The sequence below is a fragment of the Empidonax traillii genome, unplaced genomic scaffold (assembly GCF_003031625.1).
Source record: "Empidonax traillii isolate 1590-97213 ecotype Southwest subspecies unplaced genomic scaffold, ASM303162v1 scaffold632:size372483, whole genome shotgun sequence".
Classification (NCBI taxonomy): Eukaryota; Metazoa; Chordata; class Aves; order Passeriformes; family Tyrannidae; genus Empidonax; species Empidonax traillii.
This window is the reverse complement of record NW_020955825.1, coordinates 181,722-208,301: the sequence shown is the minus strand read 5'-3', so window position 1 is coordinate 208,301 and position 26,580 is coordinate 181,722. Positions and strand designations below refer to the sequence as shown.

Sequence of the window (26,580 nt, the reverse complement as noted above, 5' to 3'; positions counted from 1 at the left end):
TGGACAATCACTGACCTGTATGCAGTCATTCAGACCTGTCTGTATGTCTGTGGTGCCTCCGAGGGCAGGCTGTGACCACGCACTAGTGATGCATTCAGCAGTTTCCCAGTGTGTAGAACGCAGCCTGTGCATGAAACAACAGCAACAAGGAGACAGCAGTGAGCAGCACTGGGGCTTAAAGCAAGCTGGTGGATGTGTGGAACAGTCAGCACATGAAGAACGTGGGGCAGGATGTAGTTAATGTCCCTCTTGCCTGAGCTGTGTTCCACCACTTAGAGCTTTATTTTAAGGCATCTCTCAAGTTGCATGAAACATTATTATTCCTTACCTAAAGGTTTTTTTAACTATTAGGAAAGACAGCATTAATACAGCTCTCTTGGTGTTTAACAATGCACTTCTCTTCCCCTAAAAAAAAAAAAAATAAATTTAGGCCACTGTAGTTTCTTTATGTTGTGGATATGATTCATTTTGGCCATGGGTGGAGAATGACAGTTACTTGCTACACAAACCTTTCCTGTGATTCATGGAGTGCCATTTGTGTCAGCCTTGAAGGAGGCACTTCATATGCTTCCTTGCAGGAAGGAAAGAGTATGATCATAGTTACCAGATAGGATATGGAAATAGGGTGGGAGGGAAGGGAAAGGGGAGAGGGAAATGCTGACTATTCAGAAGAAAGTTGCAGGAATGCCAAGATTCTGTCTGCAGTATCCATCCATTCATCTACTTAATGAAAAATGGATACATACCAAGCCTATATATAATTAAGGGAAACGTCACAACTGTAATTGCCATGTTCACAAAATAGAATGGCTTATTATGTAACTTTTTGTGTAAATATATCTTAGCACTTTTCCTCAGTCTCCTGGATCCATCAGTGGTATGGAACTTCTGTCCCTGAGTGATCTGCTTCAGATTTTGCTCTCAAGCTGATGGCCATATACAGTGCTTTGTGTTAGCTCTCTGCAGAGACAGATTTTTGTGCACTAACATAATAATACAGTTAGCAACTTAGGCAGCGTACTGGCTTGTCAGATCAGAAGACATTTCCCTTTCTTCACAAAAAAGTAGTTTAAAAAGCTGTACCACAATTTTCTTCCTAAAAGTAACAGCACAGATTGGCTACTTAACTGCTCGTAAAGAAGAACACTCCATTAAATGATAACCCCTAATGCTGCATGGCAGACTCTGGGGCTCTTTCACAGCTTCCAGCTGCTTCCAGCTGTTTTCTCTCTACCTGGAAGCTGCAGGGCAGGAATAAATGGGAGTAGCAGAAGTGGAAACTTAGGTTTTCCTGCATGGGTTAGGGGCTCGTGGCTGGCTGTCCTCCTGCAGTTGGCAGGATTTGGCGTGGTTCATGCGGTTCTGTCAGTCAGACAGAGTCTGTTCAGCCCCGTAGCATCTACAAAGGGTCCTTATCCAGCTAAGCAGATGCACAGCAACATTACAACAGGAAAGCAGAGGTGCAGTTAGAGATGAAAGGAATGAAATTAGGAGGAAAGCAGAAGAAAAATAAAAGTGGATGTGATTTACTAATCGCATGTATTAATTGATTTTCCCAGGCAATTAGAATTTTACTGCTTGAACCAATGCTATTCAGTCCTCCATTATTTCCCGTGTTATAAAACGCTGGCTCTCTTTTGATTTTCCAGTAGCTGTGTTTATTGGGGATAAGGGGTCTAATTATAGCTGTGAACTATACTGTACTGAGAGGGCATTTAAGTTTCTTCTGACTATTTCTGAGGCAATGTGATGAGTCATGAAATATAACTTTTGCAGAAAATATCCTGATTGCCTAATGACTAGGTGTTGGTAGATGAAATTACACACACTCTCTCTTGTTCACATGAAACCAGGGAAGTGTCTTTCTGAGTAAGCTGTTTGTTCGAGTTACCCAAGAAATGTAAAAGATTACAGTTGCAAAATAGGAAAAAAGAAGTATATGTTTGAGGAGCTTGAAAACACCTGCTGAGACTTACATATGCTTTAGACATTCACAGTATCAATATTGTAAATAAAATACTTGCAAAGAAGAAATACTGCCTGAAAATATTACAGCTGATCATCCATGTTCCAAATGTTTTATTTTGCAGATGATGAAGAGGATGTTACCAGTATGGAAAAAGTCATGTTAGAATTTGCTGCAATGGACAGAGATCTTAATAATTATATAAGAGCATTTGAGGAAACAGTAAATCAGGTAAATGGCCCCTTCTAATAACGTTATGAAAACCTATCCTTATTTAAATATTATCTTTTAATAGATACAACTGTTACATTAAATCAATACATGGTTGCAAAGATAGATCTTTGGCAGGTATAAAATACTGAAGTTGCTGGTGCAACTATGTATTTTTTTTCCCAGTATGATAAGAGTTTCTAATTCCTCCCCATCAAACTCACACCAGTGGAAACGTGAGAAGGGTAATGCTTGGAGAATGACTGAGGACACTGTAGTTAAGACAACCTAGTCTTGGGTGATACCTGCCTTGTGTATTGTGGAAGATGGAAGTGCAGATGGATGAGGCAGCTGATTTTGGGAACAAACCGGTGGCTGTGGCAGTAGGGAACCGATGTTTTAAAGCCTGCCTGCCGTCTGACTTTGCAGGTGCTTATAATTACCTGCTCAATTAACCAGGGTCTCGTTCTCCACTTGGTCACGGGACCGACAAACCCCCGGCTCGGCTGTGCCGGCAGCGACCGCCAGGGGGCACCGCGGCCGCGGGTTTCCCATCCCGTCCCATCCCATTCCCATCCCGTCCCGTCCCATCCCGTCCCGTCCCGTCCCATCCCATCCCATCCCATCCCATCCCATCCCATCCCATCCCATCCCATCCCATCCCATCCCATCCCGTCGCCTCGCAGCCTGGCCAGGAGCAGGCAAGGGATCCACAGCAGAGCCAGGCAGGAAGGAGGCAGTCCCAGGGCAGGCTGGACTTAATCCCTTTATTTTCAAGCCACATCGAGCCTAGAGAACTCAAATTCCTGAGTAACCTAGTCTAGTGTGTGTCTGCAAATTGACTTCTTGGTTTTGTATGGATTTCTTAGAAAAGGCAAAAGCACATCCCTGATTTGCCTTCAAGATGGGAAATCTCTGTTTCAAAACTTGAAGGTAGTAGAGCTTTTAAATTAAACCTACCCTGCTGTTATTTTGCTATTGCTTTTTGCTCTTTTAAAAGCAACAACAGAAGAGCAAAGCAATGCATGTTCCACAGTTCTAGTTCTATTCTGAGATGCTTTTTCTTTTGTAGAAAGGTTTTCCTTTAATATTTCTTTTTAAATCATCCTGAGTCAGATGCTTGATGGAAAAATCTTCTTTAAAAAAATTAAATATACATATTTAAAAGCAGTTGAAAACTATGTCCACATCATAAGGTGTTGGACAGCAGTAAATACAGGCACTGTATGCAGTCTTTAAATATACATTTCATCTCAGATGTCATCATCTTGCAGACCTCCTAGTTTATGTTGGATAGTTCAGAACTTTCTCGTTTTATTTGGAATATTCACGATTCTTAAAGCTCTCCTAGTAAGTCATAACATAGTTCTCATCATTAGAGGTTAATGTTGTATATCCAGACTTGAGTGAAACATAGCTGGTTTGTATTTTGTTTGTAAGCTATTAATTAATGGATATGTTACTGTTATGATAGGAATTTCAAGTAAATTTCAACAATGACTTTTTATCTTCTTTCATTATTTCCATCTATCAGCAAAAACCCTAATTTTTTACATCTTTAGGAATATAAAGAGTAAGCCTGTGCCTTCACCAACAAAGCACCCAAATCCTGTTTACTTCAGGTACATTCACTCATAATCTTTTAAGTTAAGCACAGGTTTAACTGCTTGACTGAAATGAAGATACTTTTGTGGGTTTTTAGGTAGGGCAGTGATACATTTGTGATTTTTGGGATTGAATTCAGCAGTATCTATTGTGTTCATATGTATGCTGGTGTGCAAAAAATAGAAAGTCCTGGAAAGGTTGGTTTTCATTTTCCCCCCTTTTTTCCCTAATGGAACTCATTTGTGTTGCTAAAACGAGCTCATTCACTGTTCTTTCAGTCCTAAGGTTTTAAAAATGCTGCTCCAAGATATTTAACATGTTCTGGCGTCTACACAGATTATAAATTTGGTAATGGCTAATCTGTTAGCCTCTAGCCACACTTCTCCTGTCTCCGCTTCCTACCTCGCTCTAGGGATTTTTCTCTACTTTTCCCTGCCAGCATCCTGAACAAACCTTTCTGAGTATGAGAAGGAAATGTATATAACTTCTGCAGGAGAACAGAATTACAGTCTGTTCTCTGAAAAATAACAACTCGTGCTTTATTTTGGCAGCCAGCTGCATGCCTTGCCTCTGGAACCACACTGCCTATCTCCAGTTACCTGTCAGAGACAGCCTGAAATCTGCTTCTGGGAAACAGATACTGTTGCTGCATTTAGGGCTGCACCTGGAAGTAGCTGTAGAAAGGCTTGGGTTTAAAATAGCCTCCACTGGCTTGCTCCCTGGTTCCATCTGAATTCCTTGCCTGAGGGCTTTCTCTGGGGAGTTGCATCAGGTCATTAATTTTCACAAGAGACTGTTCTTCATACACAGTGCTAACAGGATTTGTCTCCAGCTGCAGAACACTTTTTATCTGATTATTTTGTAAGTTTGTATGTTGACAATTTCACTGGTCAGTAGTTTCTTCATACAGCAGTGAATCTGAAAGCATATTATACTCTGAAAGCATATTAAACTCAGCTTCTAACCACCTGCTTGCAGTGAAATGTCCAACTGGAATTTAGCAAGATAAGGAGATAGCAGCAGTTAAATTTCCTGATTTATTGTTTTATTGTATGTACCTTTAAATGGCATTGACAAAAACATGATCTTGTACAGCGAAAGTATGTCATGTAGATAGCTAGAAACTAGCATGAGATATAGTCACATGTTTTTTCAAAGCCAGTTTTTTTGTTGATTTCGGCTACAGTAGGTGGAATGCAGAAGGTGAGACATACCAGCATCCTCTTCTGGTTGAATCAGCAGCCTGTTGAGCAAGAAATGAGCAGTTGAGTCACAGTGTTTCCAACAATAGGCTGTGGGAAATCCTTTGTCTGTGGAAACTCCCTGTGCCACTGGATTTTCTTGTACCTGTGTAATGACTGGACTTCTGCTGCTGTTTCTTTTTTTAATTTTTAATAGGTATTTTTAAAATAAATTAACCAATATTCGTGTCCTTACCATGCAAGGTTCAGACAGCACTGTTGCTTTTAGTGTAACAGCAAAAGACTGATGGAGCTGCAGTGTCTCTTGCAGACTTTATACCCTTGAAGTGGACCCACATGATTGGAACCCAGGCTGACACAGGCAGTTCAAGTGTTCCCTATTTTGGGAGAGCTCCCAAGTGGCCAGAATGCCAGCATATTGTGTCGTCCCAAGTATGGATTCTTTTCACCCAGTGTGCAGGAACATGATGCACACACAGAGTTGAGATACTTGATCATATTTTGTATCTGTGCAGAGATAGGTGCTGGGTGCTGAATCCATGAAGGTAGCACACCTTCAGTAGGCCAGGTACTCATTTTTATGCACTTTGAACTGTAAAAAACTGTCATTTCCCATTTATGTAGCAACCTAAATCTATAGTCTTTGGCTTTGCATTCTCTCATCTCCACGTAAAGATACAGTACTCACTGTATGCATGCTCTGTGAGGAAGGGCTTATGTGAGGAAGGGGAAGTTGTTCTTGGCTCTGTCGTTTGATTTGTTGTGTTCTCCTGTTCTTGCTTCTTGAGTCATGGTTCTTGGTTCCTGCAGGTTTGGCTGTTCCCTAATTTTTTGTAAGTTCTTTTATTTTTCTTGTACTTCAGTGAATTTTTAGCTTCTCTTATTATTTAATTTCAACTATTGTGCCTGCTCTCTCATTCCCACTCTGCTCTCTGGATTAGCAGGGGTGTTGGTGGTGGACTCTGATCACTCACTTGGCTTTTCAAGCATTTGGCTTCTTTGGGACTGTAAAAACTGGGGTAAATTTTCTGAAGTCCCTAGACTTCTCTAGATAAAATAAATTACAATGTATTGTAGATCCATCTAGAGAACAAGAGAAATAACTTTCTAATGTTGCAGTGTTCCCACCGCTCTTCTCCTTCAGGGAAAGAGAACCTGAGCTATTTTGTATTTTTACAGGTGAGAGCGAAGTGTTGAATGTAGTAGTGGTATCTCTGTCAAAGTTTCCTTAGTGTTTCTTTTTGCAAGTTACTGCTTTGCCAAACATCACTTTGGCTTACTTGGAATTGTGTCTGCCTTTTGCTAAGACTGAACACTGCAAGGGAGGATAAAATCCAAACCTGAGTGAGGTGGAAGAAACACATAAGAGATATATTTAAGGAAAAAAATTAAGAGCCATGTTAAGGGAGCATTGAGAATGGGAAGAGGCAGACAAAAAAGTAAAAGACATGGGCTTGGAAAGTCATGAGGTCATGTAGACAGATGGGGAAGAGACTGGTTGAAAGATTGCTAGGAATGAGATGGTGTTGAGCTGAAGAAAAGATGGAAATATAAAAAGTTGCATCAGTGCTTGGGTTTTATCCCTATTTCTGCTACAGCCTTCCCATATTGTTCTAGGTGAATAATTTCTACCACCATTTCAGTGGCTGCCAACATCTTTGTTTTCTGACTGTGCTGTATAGAAACTGATTTGAACAATTACAATTGCAATTTAAATCTAAGTTATTTAAAGTTTGAACATGGGAAGTGAAATTAAACATGTTCTTTTTTAGGTTTTATCTGTAAAACTACCTACAAATTAGGTAAGTGTATGTCTTGAGAGGGTTTGAAGGCTGGATGTGTTGGTTATTCATGCTTGTGTGACTTCATTACCTTGTCAAGTGTTCAGTCTTCCTTCGTCAAAGATGAGGAGTGCACTATGTTCCTTATACAAGAGTGGTTTTGTCTCCACAGGATATACAGGAAGTACTCTTGGATTTGTTTTTTATTTTTGATATGCGTGTTTGACTTGCAAACTATTTAGCAGAATTCTAGTTTCTTCACTTAAAACTCATAGTATAATGTTGTAGTTACTTGGATGATCTTCCTTGATCTCACAAAAATGAAAGGGACTTAAAGATGATGTCTTTGTTACCCATCTCTGCCAGCATAGCTGTGTAGGCCAGGAGTCCTGTTAGAGAAGGTTCTGCCAATGTATGCAAGTTCTCTCTTTTGAGAAAGCAAACTAAGCCATCAAAACACTTTCTGTAGTGGTAGCTCCACCTGCAGTGTGGGTTTTGAAGGAATAGCAAGTTCAAGGAGAGGATGTGCTTCCAGCCAGCACCCATTCTTGGTGGCACAGCTCTGGCAGCAGAACTAATGGGATGACCAGGTCCAGAGTGTGTGGCAGGTGCCAGCAGTGTCATCGGTGACCACCACTGCCTGCTAGAGACAGGGCTGGGCTTCAGAATCAGATTGCCCCTTAGTTTTCTGTAGGGCTAAGTACCAGGAAGACTGTGAATCCCAAGGGATTCATATGTTTTTGCTGATTCAGGGCTCTCTGCCCGTGACTGGCGCTGTGATACCCATTACAGTGTTCTCAGTGTAACAGTTTTTAACATGAAACTTTCTAATTTCATGGAACAAACAGCCTTTTTTGGTGCTGATGTTTTCTAGATAAGCACTTCGCTCGTCTCTTATTCTTCTTGCTCCACTGTCCTGACAACATGTTGTAGGGCAAAATCCACTGATGACATCCATGTCTGCAACTGTGACCTTTATTTTTCCAGCCGAGCTCAGAGCATGTCCTCTGACAGGTGCCCTGCATCAGTGTTTCCTGATTCTGAAATCTTGTCTGCTGACTGTGAAAATTTTGAGACCTTCTTTTTATTAAAAAAGTCCTCTGCTACATAGAAATGGCTCATGAAGGTCTTTGTGAAGTCTGCTACCAGAAATACGGGTTTAGTGGAATGGGTTATATCTTTTCTGGGTCTAGCAGGGAGAATAGAAGAGCTCTTGTAGTCTTTCGCTGCATTTATTTTGACTCTATGATTGTAAAAGCAGGTGATTCTATCTTGAAATTCACTTAGAGTGTACTGAAGTGCACCATCAAAGGCAACAAGTCAGTCCCCTGGTAAAAGATGTTGTAACTGTGCCAGTGTCTTCTCTTCCACCACACAGTAAAAATCTCTGGAGAACTTACTTCATCTTTACAGTTTTTGTCAATAGTGGGTGTCTCCTGGGTGTTATTTTGGTACCTTGAATTCTAACTGGAATTACTCTTTACTGCTTGTTTACTTGCTGTATACTAATGAAGCTACTTCAGACTGATAATTCAGCTTACAGAATAAGCAACATGTGGACATTGGATCAAGTCCTTATAATGGCTCAGGCAGGATAGTTGAGAAAAATAATATGTGACTCTACAGTTATGCCTCTGCATAGATATATATAGTGCCATAGGGCTTACTAAAACTTTTACAGGCAAACTTAATTCTGGCATTTACTAGCTATGGAGTCCTTTAACAGTTTAAAGTTTCTTTGGTACAATTTCTTTGATATAATTTCTGATCAATAGTGTATTGCTTGTTCTGTTCCACTGCCATCTCCAAACAGTAATTCAAACTATATTGCACTGTTGTAGGCACGTACTCTGCTTCTTGCAGGAACTGGGACAAGGATGCATTTCAACACATTTGTAATATTTACTTTCTAATATTTACTTTTGGTGTCTTTCTCTGTATGTGTCAGACCAAGCATTTGATGGAAGCCGCTTTTTTATTTTCCCAGAATTGATGATCTATTTGTATAGTTTGCTACAATAATGTGTTAGAGTCTACATTTGATGAGCTGCAATTAAAATATTTTTTTAGTGAGCAGCATATAAAGAAGTAGGAGTAGTGTTTTATTTTATGTGGGTTATATAGCACATCCTCAGTAGTGTTTCTTGGGTGTCTCCTAGCAAGTATAAAAATGTGTCCTGCTTTTTGGAGACTAAACCCTGGAAACTCTTGCATACAAACATAGGTTTGTTTGACTTCACTGGGGTCACTTACATTGGTCAAACTAAACATTTTCCTAAATATTTGCAGTGTCAACAGAGTAGTTGCTGAAATGGCCCTTGGCTTGTGGGTAGGAGTAGGGCAGCAGGGGCCACAGCTGGTTAGCAGCAAGGATTTGGGTGAAGAGAAACGTTCTGGACCTAGGACCATGGCATAGAACTAGTGGTAGCAAGGATAGCGTTAAGAACAAATGTGCCAAAGAAATCCTAAGAACCACATCATAATTTGAAAACTCTTTTTGCTGTGTTGGGCAGCAGTGCTGCCCAGCTGGTAGCAAACTAGCCTGGGATTAATGAGGAGTGGATACTATTTTCAGGTTTACCATCAGCTTGTGTGGTTGACCTTGACAAATTGTTTCCCTCCATGCCTTGGGCTATGGGCCTGTGTTCATTAATATCACTTTTGTGCAGTACCGAATCACCTGGTCGCACATTCTCAGCAAATAAGCCAGATCACATGATAGTGTGTTTACGCTGGCTGTTTGCTGGCTGCAGAGGGACAGACACTACCTGATGGAGCGTAACTCCGTGCAAAATTAGAACTGGCAGAGTGGGCTGCACTTAATCAGTGCGTCATGCAGCTGTGGTGGTTTTGATCTCATATGAGACACGCTGAAACTGAGTTTACTGTCTAGTCCAACCACGGTCTCAGTCATGTGGACAGCATCCTGTACCTGTCTGTGAAGAGACTTGGGTTTTTTTCCACCTGAAGATTTCAAACTGAAAAAAACTGAATTCAGCTTTTAAGTGATTTCATTTTAAGGGTATAAGGATTGCAATTGGCAGTCTGAACTGTTTCAGAAATTCCAGAAGGTCACAGCAGAGAGCAACTGAAAGTCTCTGTGATTTGGGTACCTACTTTTCTAGGCAATGTCTGCATTTCAGAGTCAATGTGAATTAACTCTATCTGGTTTAGCTTAGCTTAGAGAAAGAAGATAAAATTATGAACTGTAATGAAACTGGTAGGTGTTGAGGTAAAACAGACAGATGAAAAAGCCATCCTAATCTCAAATCATGGATTATTTCTTGGTTGATAAAATTTGTTATTGGAAACATTGGAGTTGTAGTTTCAGTTGCTCAGTAGTGAAAACAGTCTTTCAAATTAACCATCTCATCTAGAAAGATCCTGCTGACAGTCCAGGGATTTAAATGCTGGAGCCAGTGGGTGGAGAGTGAGTGCTAAATGCTGGATGATTCTCAGCAGCAGGGGTTTTCACTTGAAATTAATTTCTCCTGTTAATTGAACACACCCAAGTTGATCAGTGTCTTTGGGGAGGCAGTTTCTGGAATTCCTTCCATAAAATGTCTCTCTCCAAATGTTGAGTGTTGTTTTAATTAATGTAATTGTTTCCAGAAATTATATGTGCATGTTGGATATTTTAATATTCCTTCTCTAAGATTTTAAATGTTAGGCCACTCATTTAAAAACATTTACTTTTTCTCCTAGTATGTTTTTAAACTGATCTTATCAATAAAAATACTCAGTGACATAGATTTTCCCTCTGCAAAATTCTTAGCAGCTTTCTAATGAACCACAGCTAAAATGTTGCTTGCAGCACTAACTAGATCACACTTTTTTTTGTAGCTGCTGCTACCATGAATTTGGTTTTGTTTAAGAAGGAGTTAGTAGAGGTTGTTACTTCCATTTTTAGCTTCCTCATAAATTACATTATTTGGGACTTTCTCTTGTTGAGCTGTTCTATACCGGGTGTAAGCAGGAGTGTGCATGCAACATGTTGCATGTAGTTCAGAACGTACCAAATTCTTATGAATTCCTAGTATGGTTTCTTCTGACTGTCTTCACTTCTAACAGAAGTGTGTATTTAAGACCTTTGTTAAAATGAAAAGAACTGTGTTTGTGGAGCATTTCTTTGCTTTACTTTTCGATGTTGGGAGTTAAAAGCAACTTTTTGACATTTTTCATTAAATTAAATAATGAGTTTCTCGTGATTTTTAAAACATGCACTAAACCCGTGCTGCAAGTGTTGAATTGTTTTTCTTCCTCACCTTTTTACTTTGCTCCTGTTGATGTGCTTTGATTTAAAAGCAGCAGTGTGACTTCTTTGTGTCTGTGCTGCTGTATGTAACTATGACTGTTCTAGTGCCTGTTAAAATTTTTTAAAAATCTGACTAGTAGTATGTATGCATTTTATTATCTTTCCAGATTGAAGGAGAGGTTTCAGAAAAAAACCCTCAATCCTGCCAGAAATCAATACCAGATGTCATAGTACCTCCCAAATATGGCCCCATTGGTGATAACCTACTGTGAGTTACAAACACTGTGCTTGATAATAAGGGTTGGCAAGTTGAAGTAGTTTCTGGGCTCTCATGTTATTTAACTGAGCTAAGTGCATAGCCCAAGTAAGCTGATTTAACCAGCTGAAGCATTTCTTTTATCTTTAGACTTGTGTGTTAACTCAGACAGTGAAAAAAAATACTGTAAAAGACTTAAGAAAATGTGTACATCAGATGAACTCAGAACTTCCTTATAAAATGTAAAGTTCCCACCTTAACGTGTGCTCACACATACCACACTGATTAATTTCTCTGTGTTTGTAGAATTTAAAGCTCAATGATGTTGCTACTCTGACTCTTCTGGGAGTCTTCAAATATTGGGGCCTCATTGCATTCTGTGTGAACGATTCACTGTGTTTATTCAACTAGATACTCATCCACTGTTCAAAGAAGTTATGATGCTATTTCTTCCCCAGCAGTCTGTTGTGTGGGGAGGAGGTGGGCTTGGATGCAATGGAGAGGTTACAAGAGTTGCTGAGAAGGTTGCAGCTCTGGTAGGGAAAACTTATGGGGTGTGGTTTTGTGGGGCGTGATAATTGTTGTAGTACAAAGTGTGGGCTGTAGATGGAATGTTTCTCCATGGATATTTTTATGCTTAGTTGGAGGTGATGAAGGGATACAGGTAAAGGCTGGGCTGCACTGGAGGCAGTTTGGTCCAGTTCAGCAGAAGTCTCTTGAAACAGGGTGTTTCTGAAGTAGCTATTAACAATCCCACTGTATGCCCTTAATCCTCGCAAAACAACTCCACCTTTCCCCTCTGCTATCCTTTAAATTCCACAGCCCTAATCACCACCTCTGCTCTGTGGAGTCATGTTGCTGATGTTCAGTTTGGTGGGCAGCTCCTCTGCCTTTCCCCTTGTTTCCCCTCTTATGTCCTGCTTAGGCTTTAGGATCCTTTTTTTGGTCTTCTTTTGGCCAAATCCAGCGTTGGCTGTTGTTAGTTGGTCACATGCCTTTAGAGAAGACTTAGCAGTGTTGCTTTTTCTCTCTCTGACAGCTGTGTGTCATATCTCTTGGCAGATGAAATCTGACAGAACAGTGGAAATCCTGTTGAACAGTGTCTCAGGAGAATCTGGCCCATCAGTTAGATCTGCACAGAGCTGCCCCATCAATGGTGACACGATGTGTCTCTATTAACCCTCTGTGGGCTAACTGGACCTGAGTTTAGCAAGTCATCCTCCTTAATCTAGCAGTTAGGTTTGAAGATGCCTGGCCACCCTCATCAGTCAGGCTTATAAACAAGTGTCAGACAAATCTCATCAATCAGGTTTATACACCCGGCACAGCTCACCATTGCTGTAATGGTTATTACAGCTCAATGTGGGTTTATGCTTGGCTGTTTCCAAACCCCACAAAACTTATTATTCACTCATTATACTGGTTCTTTTCAGCACTTACTTGCCTGTTAAATTTTTAATAAAAGGAGGGCGTTTTATGGTAAGGAGAAAATCCACCTAAAGCAAAAAGCGCCTAGAGAGGACCACAGGTGTGGCTTTACTTCAGCTCAAGGAGAAACTGTCAGTTAATTCAGATTAGGGGTGGCTATTACAGCAGTGTGTAGTCATGGATGGAACAGAAATGCTTCTTCCCAGTGTGTCATATGAAGAGCCGTTTAATGAAATTGTCCAGCAGCAGATTTTAAACCAATAAAAGGAAGTAACTTTTTACACAGTAAACAGCTACTTGCCACAGGATGTTATGGACTCCAGAGGCATTAATGGGTTCAAAACGCTACTAGACAAATTAATGGAAGAAAAAATCCTTGACAGCTGTTAGATGCTAAGATTTAAGTACAATCACTGTCTTGGTAAATCCCTAAACTGCAAATTGCTAGTTGAAAGGAAAATATATGGTGGGAAACAGCAAAAGGCCTTTCTGTTTGGTGTTCTTCTACTCCAGCTTTTTTGCTTCTGCCACTATTAAAGAGAAGAGAATATACTGGATGGGTCTTTGGTCTAATGTACCATATCTTTATGCAGCAGAAAACAAACTGCATAAAAAATACAGAGTTCACAAGCGTGACTGCATCCTGAAATTTATATTGACTGGCTATGTAGCTTTAGATAAATCACATTTATACTCTGTTCCAAACCTATTTTGGAACATTGCTCTATCTAAAAACTACCTTTCACCTCCATGACTTTAATACTTGGAAAGTCTTCAGGATATCTAATATTTTATCTCTGTGTTCTTACTCATTATTTGATGATTTAAAAAATAAGTAAATGAACAGCTCCTGCTCTGGGCATTGTTACATAATTGAAAAATTCTTAATCTGAAAGCTCACTTCAAAACCATATAATATAAAACCACAAAGACCATTTCATAATTAGGTACTAGCAGATAAAATCCAGTTTGAAATTAGCAGAGCTACACCCACTTGGACCAAAGAAGGGAGGAATCTTCAGCTTAGATCCTTGTCTTGCACCCAGTTTTTTCCCTTAATGCCCAAGAAAAACTTAATAACTAGTTCTAAATAACAAATCTTTCTTGTGATATTGATGGGAGGAGGTGAACTACAGCTCTGGATGAGTATCTGCTGGGTCGCCTTCTTAAAAATTTGATGAAATTTCAACTTAAGTATCTACTCTGATCTCAAGCACACCAAATGGGATGAAATGTTCCCTAGATAGGTACCATACAATGTAGGGTGTTTACTTGTTTTAATAGATCAGAATCTGAAAGTTTTAAGGTCAGTCTTTGAGATTTCTGGATTGGTGATCATAAAAATGCCTTTTATATCCCAATTAAAAGTGTGGTCCAATGGGAATATATATATTATCAACTAAGTTGTTGGGCTGGTTCTTATAGGGGATACTGGACAAGAGACGACAAAGCATGTCTTATTTTTAAAAAAAGAGTTGACAGCACTTCCAGGTAAAAAGTCATGATTTTACATGTGTTTTCATTAGTTGAGGAAAGCTTGGCTCTGCCATTTTGTCACTCTTCTTCCAAGCAGTTTTTGCCTCTCTTACCCTCCTGTTTATGCATCTAAAAAACCCCAGCTGGTTCAACTTCTGTCAGTCATGAGCCCATGGCCCCTCCCCAGCCTCTGGGTTCTACAGGTGCCTCTTGAACTGGGAGTTTGATATGGGATGCAGTATTTCAGCTCTTGCCTGATCATTGCTTCATATAGGGGAAGAGCAACTTCATTTTCCTGCTGTCCACGCTGCTTCTAATGTAACCACTGTCCGCTTTGCTCATTGGCAGTGAAAATGTTGCCTGAAACTTCACTTGGCATCTACCAAAACCTCTCTGTCCTTTTCAGCAGACCTGCTACAAGGAACTACTACAGTCAGTTCCTAGCATGCACTGATGCACATGGTTATCCTCCCCCTAGAAAAGCTGTAGAATTCTTGTTCTTGAACTCGACATTTCCAGTTCTGAACTTCCTCAAGGTCCTTCTTGATTAAAGCTCTACTGCTTTATGTGTCAAATACTACTGGGTTAGTTATGTCTAGAATATTGCTGAGAGTGCATTAGGTTTCATCATCCAGGTCTTTGGTGAGGATATTGAGCGTACCCAGCTCTGCTGTTCACTGCTACAATACTCTGCTTGGTACTTGGCTGCCAACTGGAGAGCAGTCTGGTGTTTACTGTGAGCGTTACCCTCCGAGTCCGGCTGTCCTGGTAATTTTCAATCTACCCACTAGAACATTTGATTACATGCACCACTCTCCCCACATCTGCATTTCAGGTCAGTTTATCCCATAAGACAATCAGTTTGATAAAGTATTAACTGCTCTTTGTGAATCCATGCTGATTGTGGCTGATTAACTTCTTGTTCTCTGCATGTTTGGAGGTAGATTCCACAAGGATGTGGTATGTAATCCTTACAGGGGTTGGGGTGAGGCTAAGCAGCCTGTAATCACCTTTCTCATGCCTTTTCTAAAAACAGACACAGTGCTAACCTTTTTCCAGTTTTCAGTGGTCTGCCTCAATGATCATGTATTTTTTTGAACATGACAGACAGATCTGGTGAAGTCACATCAGCCAACTCTTTCAGCACTTTCAGATTAATCTTGTCTGTCCTCGTAGATTTGAATATATCAGCTGCTCTAACTCATTCATAACTTGTTGTCCTTAACCTGTTCCTTCTCAAACCATACTGGTACACCTGGAAATTTAGGAGCAATATTTGCCTGTGAAGATTGAGGCAAAAATGTATTCAATACTTCAGCCTTTTCCATCTGCACAACCACAACATTGTCTTCCCCATTCAGTAACATCCCCACATTTCCTCCGAACAATTCTGTCTTGCTGCTATTTATATCCCCAGTTGTTTTAATTCTAAATGCACTTTGGTTTTCCCAGTTTTGTTCCTAAGTGCCAAAGTAGTGCTTTTGTACTCCTTTTTTTGTTTTCTGTATGCTGTCTTTTTGCATTACAGTTCATTAAGAACTTCCTTGCTTAGTCAGTGAGTCTTCTAGTGAAATGCCAGTCTTCTTGTACAATAGGATTATTATTAGTTCCTGAGCTGTCAATAAGCTTCCTACAAAAATTTACTAGCTAAACTGGCATGTTTTGTTTCAACGTCCCAGGAGATTCAGCTGAGCTACCTCCCGTATAAGTCCACTTGCATAAAATCCCTAGTCCTGTTTCTTGTGCTTAGCTTCCCAGTCTCCTTCTGGATCGTGAATGCAATCTACTTGTGGTCACTTCTCCCAGCCTACTATCTGTGACCACATTTGCTGCTTGTTGTTCCATGTTTGTGTGCAGAGGTCACATAGAGTATTTCCTTTGTTTGGTCTCTCTAGCATTTAAAAGTTATTATCAATGCAGTCTAGAAATATCTTGGATTGCTTTTACAGTACCATAGTGCCCTAGTGAGGACCAAGTCTGGTAATTGGGTTGTTTTTGTTAGTTGTTTGTATACAGCACTATCCCCTTGAGCAGGTGGTGTGTAACACACCCACACTGCTCCATGGCCCATGTTGCTTTTGGTTTTGACCAGAAGTCTCCTGTCAGACACGTCTCTGGTTTCACACTGGACCTCTGCATAGACAAGGAGATGCTTTATAAGGAAATGCAGCTGCCATTCTTCTCCATTGCTTGTTCTTCTTAAACATCCTTCATGACAGTGTTCCAGTCACGAATGTTATCCCATTTAATCTTTGTGATCCTGATGGCATCAGAACACTCTGACTGTGCATAGACTTCCAGTTCTTCTTGTTTGCTGGTCAGGCTCTGTGCGTTAGTACCCAGACACCCAAGTTAGCCTGTGTGTGACCTCTCTCCACGTGGAAATGTGTAACTTTCCCCTGTGGCCTTTCCTTACAAAAACTTCCTCCTATCTTTCTTCACCTCTGGGCCAAGACCCTGTTCCTCATTGAATTTAGTTTAAATCCATCCCCGCTAGAAAAGCAAATCTCTGCAGAACTGTTTTTGTCATGTTTTTGACTTCCATGTGTTCATAGCAGTCCATCTTCGTTGAATGAGGCATTGTAATCAAAGAAACCGAAGTCTTGCTCTTGACAGCAGCTGCACAGACAAGGCATCAGTCTGCTGGTTACATCTGCCAACCACGCCTCTGCATTGACTACCAGGATTTAAGACAGTGCCACTGGGATTTCGGCTTTCTCCTGTTTCCTCTAAGCTCTTTGATGTGAGCTGCTCAAAGTTTCCCTTGGCTGTGTTACTTCTGTCCCATAAGGGATAGCAGCAAGAAGTAGAATTTGGAAGGCTGGGTGGGTGTTGGTAATTTGTTGGCAACATCGGTGATCTTAGGTTCTGGGCAAGCAAGAGACTCACATGGATAATAGGGATGGATTCTTGTTTCACATGGGGAGCATCATCAACCACTAACAGCAGTGCTTCCTTTAGTACTCATACTAATCCAAAGACTTGAGATACTCACTCAGAATCTTATCCCCAAACACTCCCTACTGTTGATGAAATTGTTAGCTAGGCACAGCTGGAAGAGCAAACAGAGTCACAGGCTTCCTGTTCCTTCAGTCATACCTTTCTTCTTAGAACCATAGGATAGAATCAAAGGATAATTAAGGTTGGAAAACACCTTTAAGAGCATGGAGTCCAGACATAAATCACACACTGCCAATACCACCATTAACCCACGTCCCTGAGTGCCACTTCTACCCGTCTTTTAAATCCCTCCAGGGATAGTGACTCAACCACTTCCCTGGGCAGCCTGTTGCAATGCTTGATAACACTTCTGGTGAAGAAATTTTTTTGCAATATCCAATCTAAACCTCCCCTGGAGCAACTTGAGGCCATTTCCTCTGATCCTGTTGCTTACTACTTGGGAGAAGAGACCAACCCCCACCTCACTACAGCTTCCTTTCAAGTAGTTGTAGAGAGTGATAAGGTCTGCCCTAAGCCCATTTTTCTCCAGGCTACACAACCCCAGCTCCACCAGCTTTGTTGCTTTTCTCTGAACATACTCCAGCACCTCAATATCAGCACTCCCAACCAACTTAGTTTCATCTGCAATCTGACTGAGGGTGCCCTCAATCCCCCTCATCCAGATCGGTGATAAAGATGTTAAATAGAGTGCCCCCAGTATTGAGCCCTGGGGAACACCATGTGTGACCAGGCACCAGCAGGATTTAACTCCACTCACCACCACTCTCTGGGCCGGACTATCCCGTTTTTTACCCAGTGAACTGTGTGCCCATTCAAGCCATCAACAATCAATGTCTTCAGGAGGATGCTGCAGGAGACAGTGCCAAAGGCTTTGCTAATATCTAGGCAGACACCATCCACAGCCTTTCCCTCATCCGCTAAGTGGGTCACCTTGTCATAGGAGAGCAGGTTGGTCAAGCACAACCTGCCTTTCATAAGCCCATGCTAGACCTGATCCCCTGGTTGTCCTGTATGTGCTGCATGATGGCACTCAAGGTGATCTGTACCATAACCTTCCCAGGCACTGAAGTTAGGCTGACAAGCCTGTAGATCCCCAGATCCTTCTTCCAGCCCTTCTTGTGGATGGGTGTTATATTTGCTAACTTCTAGTTAACTGAGATGTCCCCAGTGAGCCAGGACTGCTGCTAAATGATGAAGAGTCACTTGGTGAACTCTTCTACCAGCTACCCCAGTACCCTTGGGTGGATCTCATCTGGCCCCAAGGACTTGTGCGTATCTAAGGGTTGTAGCAGGTCACTGACTATTTCCCCTTGGATTACAGGGGCTTTATTCTGCTCGCTGTCCTGTCCCTGTGTTCCAGCTGAGGGGGCTGGGTATCCTGAGGACAGCTGGTCTTACTATAAAGACTGAGGCAAAGAAGGTATTAAATACCTCTGCCTTTTCCTTATCTTTTGTTACTATGTTTCTTTCTGTATCTAGTAACAGATAGAGGTTCTCCTTCACCCTTCTTTTTCTGCTAATGTATTTATAAACATTTTTAATGCCTTTTATGGTAGTAGGCAGATTAAGTTCTAGTTGGGCTTTGGCTCTTCTAATTTTCTCCCTTCATAACCTCACAATATCATTGTAGTCCTGACTTCCCTGTCCCTCCTTCCAAAGGTCATAAACTCTCTTTTTTTTTTTTTTTTCCTGAGTTCCAGCCAAAACTCTGTTCAGCCGGGCTGATCATCTTCCCTGCCAGCTCACCTAGATCCTACTGGTTTCCTTTGCAGCACCAGTGGCCTCTCTCAGCTGCTCCTCACTGAGCACAGCAGTGACTCTGCAGCTGCTTATGCCAAGGAGGAGCACTGGGCAGCTGAGCAGTCCAAGCTTCAGATGGCAGAATGTACCTCAGCACTTTCCTGGAGGCTGAGGTTGCCAAGGAACCAGGAAGGCTGCACTGGTGACCACTGGTGACCTGTGCTGTGTTTGTCACCGTTTGGGAGCAGCTCCTCTGGGATTTCTTTATGCTCCCTGCAATCCATCTGCCGTATTCACTGCTTTGCTTCTGGTTTTGCGCCCTGGTGGCAGGGCTCCTTGTTGCTGGTGTTCCCTAAGGAACGCTGTCTCCTCTCTGGATGAGTGGGAAGCTGATGGAAGTTAAAATTCCCCTAGTGAGACTCCCACCTGGCAGGGAGCATCTCATGCTGCTGTTTAGTTAGTTCCTGCCCAGTTTGCTTGCCTTCAGATCCCATCACACATTGCTTCCTCTTGCTCTGCTGTTCAAGACAGGGGTTGGAAAATGGGTGTGAGTTAGCCATGCTGCTTCAGGTCTAGAATTAGCAGCCCTAGTTTCAGAGAAGCCAAATTAGGGTGATTTATACAGGATTTGGTTTTATGTGCTTTCCACAACAACCATTCAGTAAAGTAAATATATGTTGTTATTTTGTTCTGTAAAGTATTTTTAGTAAATCCTCAGTGCCTCTTTTATTGAATGACTAATGCATTTTGGTACATCTGAATTACATCCACACTGAGTCATTTCATTTTGTAATGACATATTTAAATGTTTGAATCTCTGCAGAAATTAAATATTGTAAAAGACTAACCTTTTGTTCTTAATGTTGGTCTGTGCCTGTATTGTATCACCGCGAGCCTCTGCAATGGGGAAGAACTCCTGTGAGCTGAAAACTCACAGGATGCTCTATCACACAAACATTTTGAGAAACCATAAATGAGCCCGTATGTTTTTGCACAGCCACAATTTTGGGTTATTTTCTTCAAATCAGTTCTTCCTCTGCTTGCTGTGTAATGTTGTTGCATTTAATGTTTCACAATACTGTTGTTGCACTCTTAGTTTTTCCTAAGCCACTGTTCACCTAACATTTATATAATTTTCCCTAGTCTCAGACTACAGTTACTTCACATTTTGAAATGCAGGCTTTGTTTATGGGGAAGGTTTTGCCACTAACAGAACTAAAGTAGTTATATCAATGTTCTCTGCATCCTTGCTTTTCTTGTGGGGTTTTGTGGGTTTCTTTCAGTAGGATTTTTCCCTTGTTTTATTTTGTTTTGTTATATTCTCCTATAGGACGTGTAAGCTGAAATAAAATAAAAAGACTTGCAAATTTTATACTGGGATAACTGTAAAGTAAATGTAAACATTTATTGCTTGTGTAGACTGGTTGAACAGCCTTCCTTAAATTACTTTGTCATGTGCACTACTCCTTGAAATACTTCTTGCCTAGTTTGCTATCTTTCTCTTATCAGCTCACAATTCCCTTATAGTCCTTGAACAAATGCCTGTTTACCAGGCTGCCCTTACTTTGAAACACCTTACAGGCTTTCGCTTGTGCATCATTATCCTGGATTTGTAATCTGTGTTTCTCCAGATACGGGGTTGATACTGTGTCTCTGCTTGTGTGCCAGGTCCATCATTTACTTTGCGAGCTCTTCAGGGCAGAGAGCTGTTCATCATGTGCTTGCTGAAGCACACAGCATATTTTTAGAATCTAAAGAGTGATCATCAATCATTGTGAAAGACCAATATCCCTTTATTCTGCTATCTGGGAATACTGCTTGAGGCTTCTCATTGCCTTCTTCAAGCAAGGAATCAAAACTAAGAACCACAGAAAAGATTGGGTTAGTAATTTGAACAAAGGGGTTGTATTGTGAGAAGGGGTTTGAAAAAGAACACCCACCACCACCAAACAGAAAACCACCTAGCTTTCACCACTTAGCAAGAGAGCTGATGCTTTATAGGAGAAGACTGGGAGATACTTGTAGTGGTAATTCTGAAATGAATGTGACTTTTTGCTCTATAAATACTTGTATGTAAAATACTGAGAACAGGATTTTCAAAAGTGCTTACATGATGTAAGAACCTTGCAGAAACAAAATGAGAAACTGAATCCACAGCTGAATGGTTAGGCAATAATCTGGGATGTGGGAGAGTCAGGTTCAAGTACTTGCTGCAATTATCTTTTAATTAGTTATACAAAGTGGAACAACTTCAAACAGGAGAGATCAAGATGTCTTACCCCTGAATACCAAATAGCCTATGGGCTAGGACAACTAATATGGGATGAGCAGAGATTTGAAAACGGGTCACTCACCTTACTGATGACTGTTTTAACCACTGAGATATTAAATCTGATAGCATGTGGATTTCTCTTACCATTGTTTATGAGGAAGGATTTGCCTGGCTTAAGCAACCGACTCAAGGAAAGGGTTTGTGGAGAAGGCACTTATTGCCATTAGAGGGATGGAACTCCCTGTCTCTTAGTCAATCTGGCTTTGATAGCTGGCTTCTGTGATTCCTGTTTTTTAACACTGGCCTTCTCCATCCATTTTATATAAAGTCTGACAGTCTTATTTGTGGAGGGGATTGCATTAGGTAGCAGGATCTCTAAAGCTTCAGTGTTACAATTTGCATCTTTACTGCAAGTTGCTATTTTTGTGGATCTAGTTGTCTGCCACAAAGTAGGGAATTGCAGTGGTGCTGACAGACCAAACATGGATGGAAAGGATTTTAGCAGGGCTGACATATTCAATAGCAGACATAAAGACAAAACATATTGTTAAAATGTATTTACTGTAAAAGGAGGAAACCATGCTAATATACTAATTAGCATCATCTTGAGAAACTGATAATTATCTCTACAGGATTTCATGAGTCCGCATCCATTTGATTTATCCTTATTCAGGGCCTTGTCATCCTCATCTGCAATCTCTTGCCCAGATGGAGCATGGAAATTGACACAAGCATTCCTAATATGCAAATAGAGATCTGCAGTTCCACTTCAAAGTGGCAGCTTCTGAAGTGGGAGTTTTAATTATTCCATTTAGAGTTAGTGACTCTGCAAAAGAGGGTTTTTTTCTTCTGCCAGTGAGTTGGGTGTTCTTTTTTTTTTCAGATTTGTTACCCAACTTTTCGGGAGGCATGTCTTATTCTGTCATGTGAACAATTAAATGTTTGACCGGTTAATGATCCATTTGTTTACTGATTGTAATCCATAACTTCCTCTGGGAGTTGTTTGTCCTGTTCTTCTTGGGTTCTTTTGCATGTAGTAGTTTATATAACAAGATGAGATCCCTCATTGCTCGTCACCGGATTCTGTCATGAGCTTGACAAACAAGGTCATATATTAACTGCCCTATATTTTCTTCACTGAAGGGGTAGGTAAGCATTGGAATGGACTGCCCAGGGAAGTGATGGAGTCACCGTCCCTGGAAGTGTTCAAGAAATGACTGGATACGGCGCTTAGTGCCATGGTTTAGTTGACAAGGTGATGTTCAGTCAAAGGTTGCACTCGATGATCTTGGAGGTCTCTTCCAGCCTTAATAATTCTATGATTCTATGATGAGAATTGATAATAGTTAAATGACAGGAACTGGCCAAAATAGAAAGTGATCAGCTGAGATGTAGCTGAAGTTTCATCTGATTGTGAATAACTACAGAGTAGAATTTAGTCAAATATTTCGCTGTGACAGGTACTCATAGAGAAGATCCCTGTTGAAGTGTAAGATACAATTACAAGGTTTAGTTACTTACAGTGAGTTACACTGTTCCACTTCCAGTGATGTATTTTCACTTTATAATGAGGTGACCATAAGGAGGTCACCGACAGTGAGGAAACTGTGCAGTAGTAGCAGTCTCAGGGCAAAATATTCAGGATGCCAGTGGGTGCACTTGGAAAGAAAGCGTTACAAGACCGTGTGAAGAGGTCAAGTGTACCCTACTGTTCCTGTGAGACTGCTGACCCCTGCATTGAGGGGAGGCAGTCTGTGTCTGCATCTGCTCCCTAAATCCTTTGCCAATGACTCAGCAGTTGTTTGGTGAGAATGTAATATATGAAAGGAAGAACGGAGGCATCCCATAATTAGGGCTAGTAATAAGGGAGGAATCAGTTTAGCATGTGATATACAGTGAGTCAGAGAAGTGAAGGAAAAGTGAGTTTGATAGAGTTATAAGAAGAAAAGTGAAGTACTAAAAAACTGTGATGAATGGTGATGAGATGAGCTTCAAGAGAAGCTAAAAAAGGGAAAGCAAAGTAATATGAGAAACAGGAAGGACGAGTTCAAAACCTAAATATAAGAGTTGGACTCCATGGTCCTTGTGGGTCCCTTCCAACTCAGCATATTCTGTGATTCTGTGAAATTCAGGAAGATGTAGGGAGAAGTTCGAATGGCAGGGGAGGTGTGATCAAGAGAGTTGGCTGGCACAGGGTTTGTGCTAGCAGCCTGAAAGAATTTGGGGAGACAAATGTGATAGCGTTGCAGAAACTGAGGAATAAGAAAAAATCTATCTATTGAGTTTATAAAAAGCAGAAAGGAAATACTTGCAGGCATAGAATGATTAGAAGAAAATTACCTATTTTTTAAAATTATTTTAAATCTTACAGTAAATGAAAGTTTTTAATCACAGATAACATAAGATTTCTGGGATAGTCAGCCAGCAAAAATGAGCATGTTTTTGATCCTGTGTATCAAAAATAATGTACTGATTTTTTCCAGTATTACATCCAAACTCGTAGTGGTTTGGCTTCCTGTGTAAGTTTTTAGAGAGACAAATAAGATTTCTACTTTTAGTACCTTTTCTTGTCAGTCAAATCGATATTAAGAAAAGTGTATTTAAATTTTAGACTAAGCTTTTTGATTTATTTTTCTTTTGCAAACAGTGTTTCAACAGTATATGTGAAGACTACTCCATTTAGGAATCGTTCTGGTTCATGCTCCTGTGTTTCCTATTGCCGTGCAGACTCTCAGGTAGAACTGTCTCCTTCAGTCTTGTAACTGCAGTTGAGGACTCTCTTTTTTCCTGTTTCTTCTTACCTTACTGTCACATTTTGAAGACATGGGTAAATTAATACTGCAGTGGCCCAGTCTCATTTACAGAAATTCTTATTTTAAATATGAACTATTTAAAAACTGTTTTAAATTAAAGTTGGATTTTAATTACTTCCAACAACAAAATCAAGGGCTTATGTGTAATGGGGGAGTCTGTACAGGCTGGAGAGTTGGAACATGATTTCATTTTTAGCCATAATTTTAAACCTGGATTGATAATTTACATTTAGCTTTTTTAAAAGGCATTGTGTATCAATTACAAGAGAGCTGCAAAGCAGATATCCCTGAATTTTTTAAAACTTTACTTGTGTGCCTTCTGTGCTAGAGTCAGCTACCAGACTGCATCCGGTGTCCACTTCAGAGTTAGGTATTGCTGCTGCTGCTATTGTGTTTAATTACACCTTATTATAGTCACAGTTCTCCGGGTTTCCTTTCATTGTGGAAAGTATGGAGCAAGACAGTTTTGAGCTAAGATGTGGATGTTAATGTAATGACCTATAATAAAAAAAACTGTTCAGGATTTCTCAAAATTCTGAGGACCCAGTTTTGTGAGGCTCTGTATAAAAGGGATGCGCTAAAATCAGGAATTTGGGCTGGCACAGAAACAAACAGTTGTAAAAGCATTTGTGGACATCATAATAAAGGAAAACTGTTTAAAACAAGGATTTTGAAGAAGGATTTAAAGATATATTCCCAAATGTTTATGAGGAGCTTTCCCACAGCAGGAGGACCAGGAGAGAGAAAGTACAAATGCCTTTGTTTTGAAAATCAAACAGGTAGAGTGACAGAGACTGGCATCATGGGTTTATCTGATGGCAAGAACCAGCCTCTTGATGCTGTGATAGATAACAGGAAAGGTGTGGATAGACTCCAAGGATTTTGGAAGGTCATTGGAAGGATGCGTAGGGTGGTAATGTAAACAAGACTAAACCAGGCTGTTACACAGCACTTGTGGTCTTTGCAAAAATTAGTAACTATAGAGGAACAGCAGGTTAATCTATCGTACTAGTAGCAAAAGGCTAAGTTAAAATGCTAATTTTCTGATCCAGTTCTTTTTCTGAGGCTTTGTTGAAACTGCATTACTAACAAAGATGGGACCTTTAAGCAGAGAGAAGGAAAAGAGTTACAGTTGAGAACATCCTTCTCTTTCAGATGATACACTGCTTGCAGGGAACTTGTAAAAACTAGGGAATCGGGGTGTCATGTAGCAAAAAGGGTATGTTATCATTCCAGAGAGTGCTGTGCAACAGAAAATAATCACTTGTGCATGTAGTAGGAAAGCATATAGTGTTTGCCAAGACAAGGGAAGAGGTGCGAGCTGTCAGCCAGAACTGGTAAATCAGGAAGGATAAGACTGGAAGTAAGACCTGGGATTTAGTGGCTAATAACTCTATTGAGGGCAGTCCCAGTAGGAAGCTGGATAAGTAAACATCACTAATAATGACTGAAGATTGTGATAATGTAGAAAGGCTCAAGGGAGAAACTTGTCTCTATGCATTTGCAGTAAAGTGCAAAATAAAGGCAGTTCTGCTGCAGGGTGCAGCCTGGGACTGTCGTACAAGTGAGGTGTTTTGTACCCACTACAGTGTAAGTAAGGTAGGTATTCCCAATTTGTAAGGAAACTGGGGGGGGCTTACTGCAGTTGCACTGGCTTGTTTTTTTTGTTTATTTTGCTTAGTGCATCTCTGCACTATCCCTGAATTCACTGTTCTGTGTTAAAGGCGGAGCTGACCCTGATGGAAGTATTGCCATCTTGATCTATATATTAATACAGATATATGAATTTGGTGAGTCTAGGCTGCAAGTGTCATCCAGGATTTATGTTTTTCAACTAATGTCAATTCAAATGAAGCATGAGTCTGTACTTAAGATATCTTATTGCTGTTTCCCAAAAGTGTAGAGGTTATGTTTAGTCTTAATGAAAAATGATGATATGACTCACGCTGCTGTTTTGGAGAGTATGAAGAAGAAATGCTGTCAGCGCTGAAGAACTTTTTGAGGACAAGAATTTCGTCAGATGAGTGAAAAAAAAATTCAAGAGGAGTAAAAATTGAAAAAGTCTGCTTGACTTTTACTGTAGTTATATACAAAGAAATATGGAAAACATGCCTCTGGAAAATCAGCTGATTTTAACAATAATTTCTGTATGCAGGTCTTCAAAGGATAAGTCACACTTTATACAGGAATCAGCTTCACAGCTAGCAGAAATTATCAGTATCTTCTAGGAGCTGGTGAAGTTAACACTGAATTGTACTTGTTTTAGGATTTAGCCCTTTGTTTTCATAATGTAGAAAACATGGGTTTTAGTGATCTCGGTCAAACAAGCAGAGCCATACAAGAGTAAACAGGTTGTTAATCTGAAATCACCTTAGGGCCTTCTTCTGCTCCCACTGAAATCGATGTCTAAATTCCCATCAGTTTGAGTGGGATATTAAAGAAAGAAAAAAGCTCTAATATCCATGTTAATGTATTTGCTAAATATGTGAATTAATCAGCAGCTTGGTAAACTGGTTCAACAGCCTGATGCATTTGCTGAATCAACCTTGCTAAAACAGATGCACCATCTGCCTCACAGTTTCTAACATGCTGTTAAAACAAAGCCACATTTTTAT

The 26,580-nt window shown here is 40.5% G+C and overlaps 1 protein-coding gene across 1 annotated transcript in view; it reads left to right on the top strand.

Moving 5' to 3' along the window:
* Nucleotides 1-26,580, top strand: part of LOC114065240 (E3 SUMO-protein ligase NSE2-like) — a 75,404-nt gene that overhangs the window by 24,854 nt on the left and 23,970 nt on the right. The window contains exon 5 of the mRNA XM_027898975.1: nucleotides 2,091-2,197. Within this exon, the coding sequence (XP_027754776.1) occupies nucleotides 2,091-2,197 (107 nt within the window). The remainder of the gene's footprint in view (nucleotides 1-2,090; nucleotides 2,198-26,580) is intronic.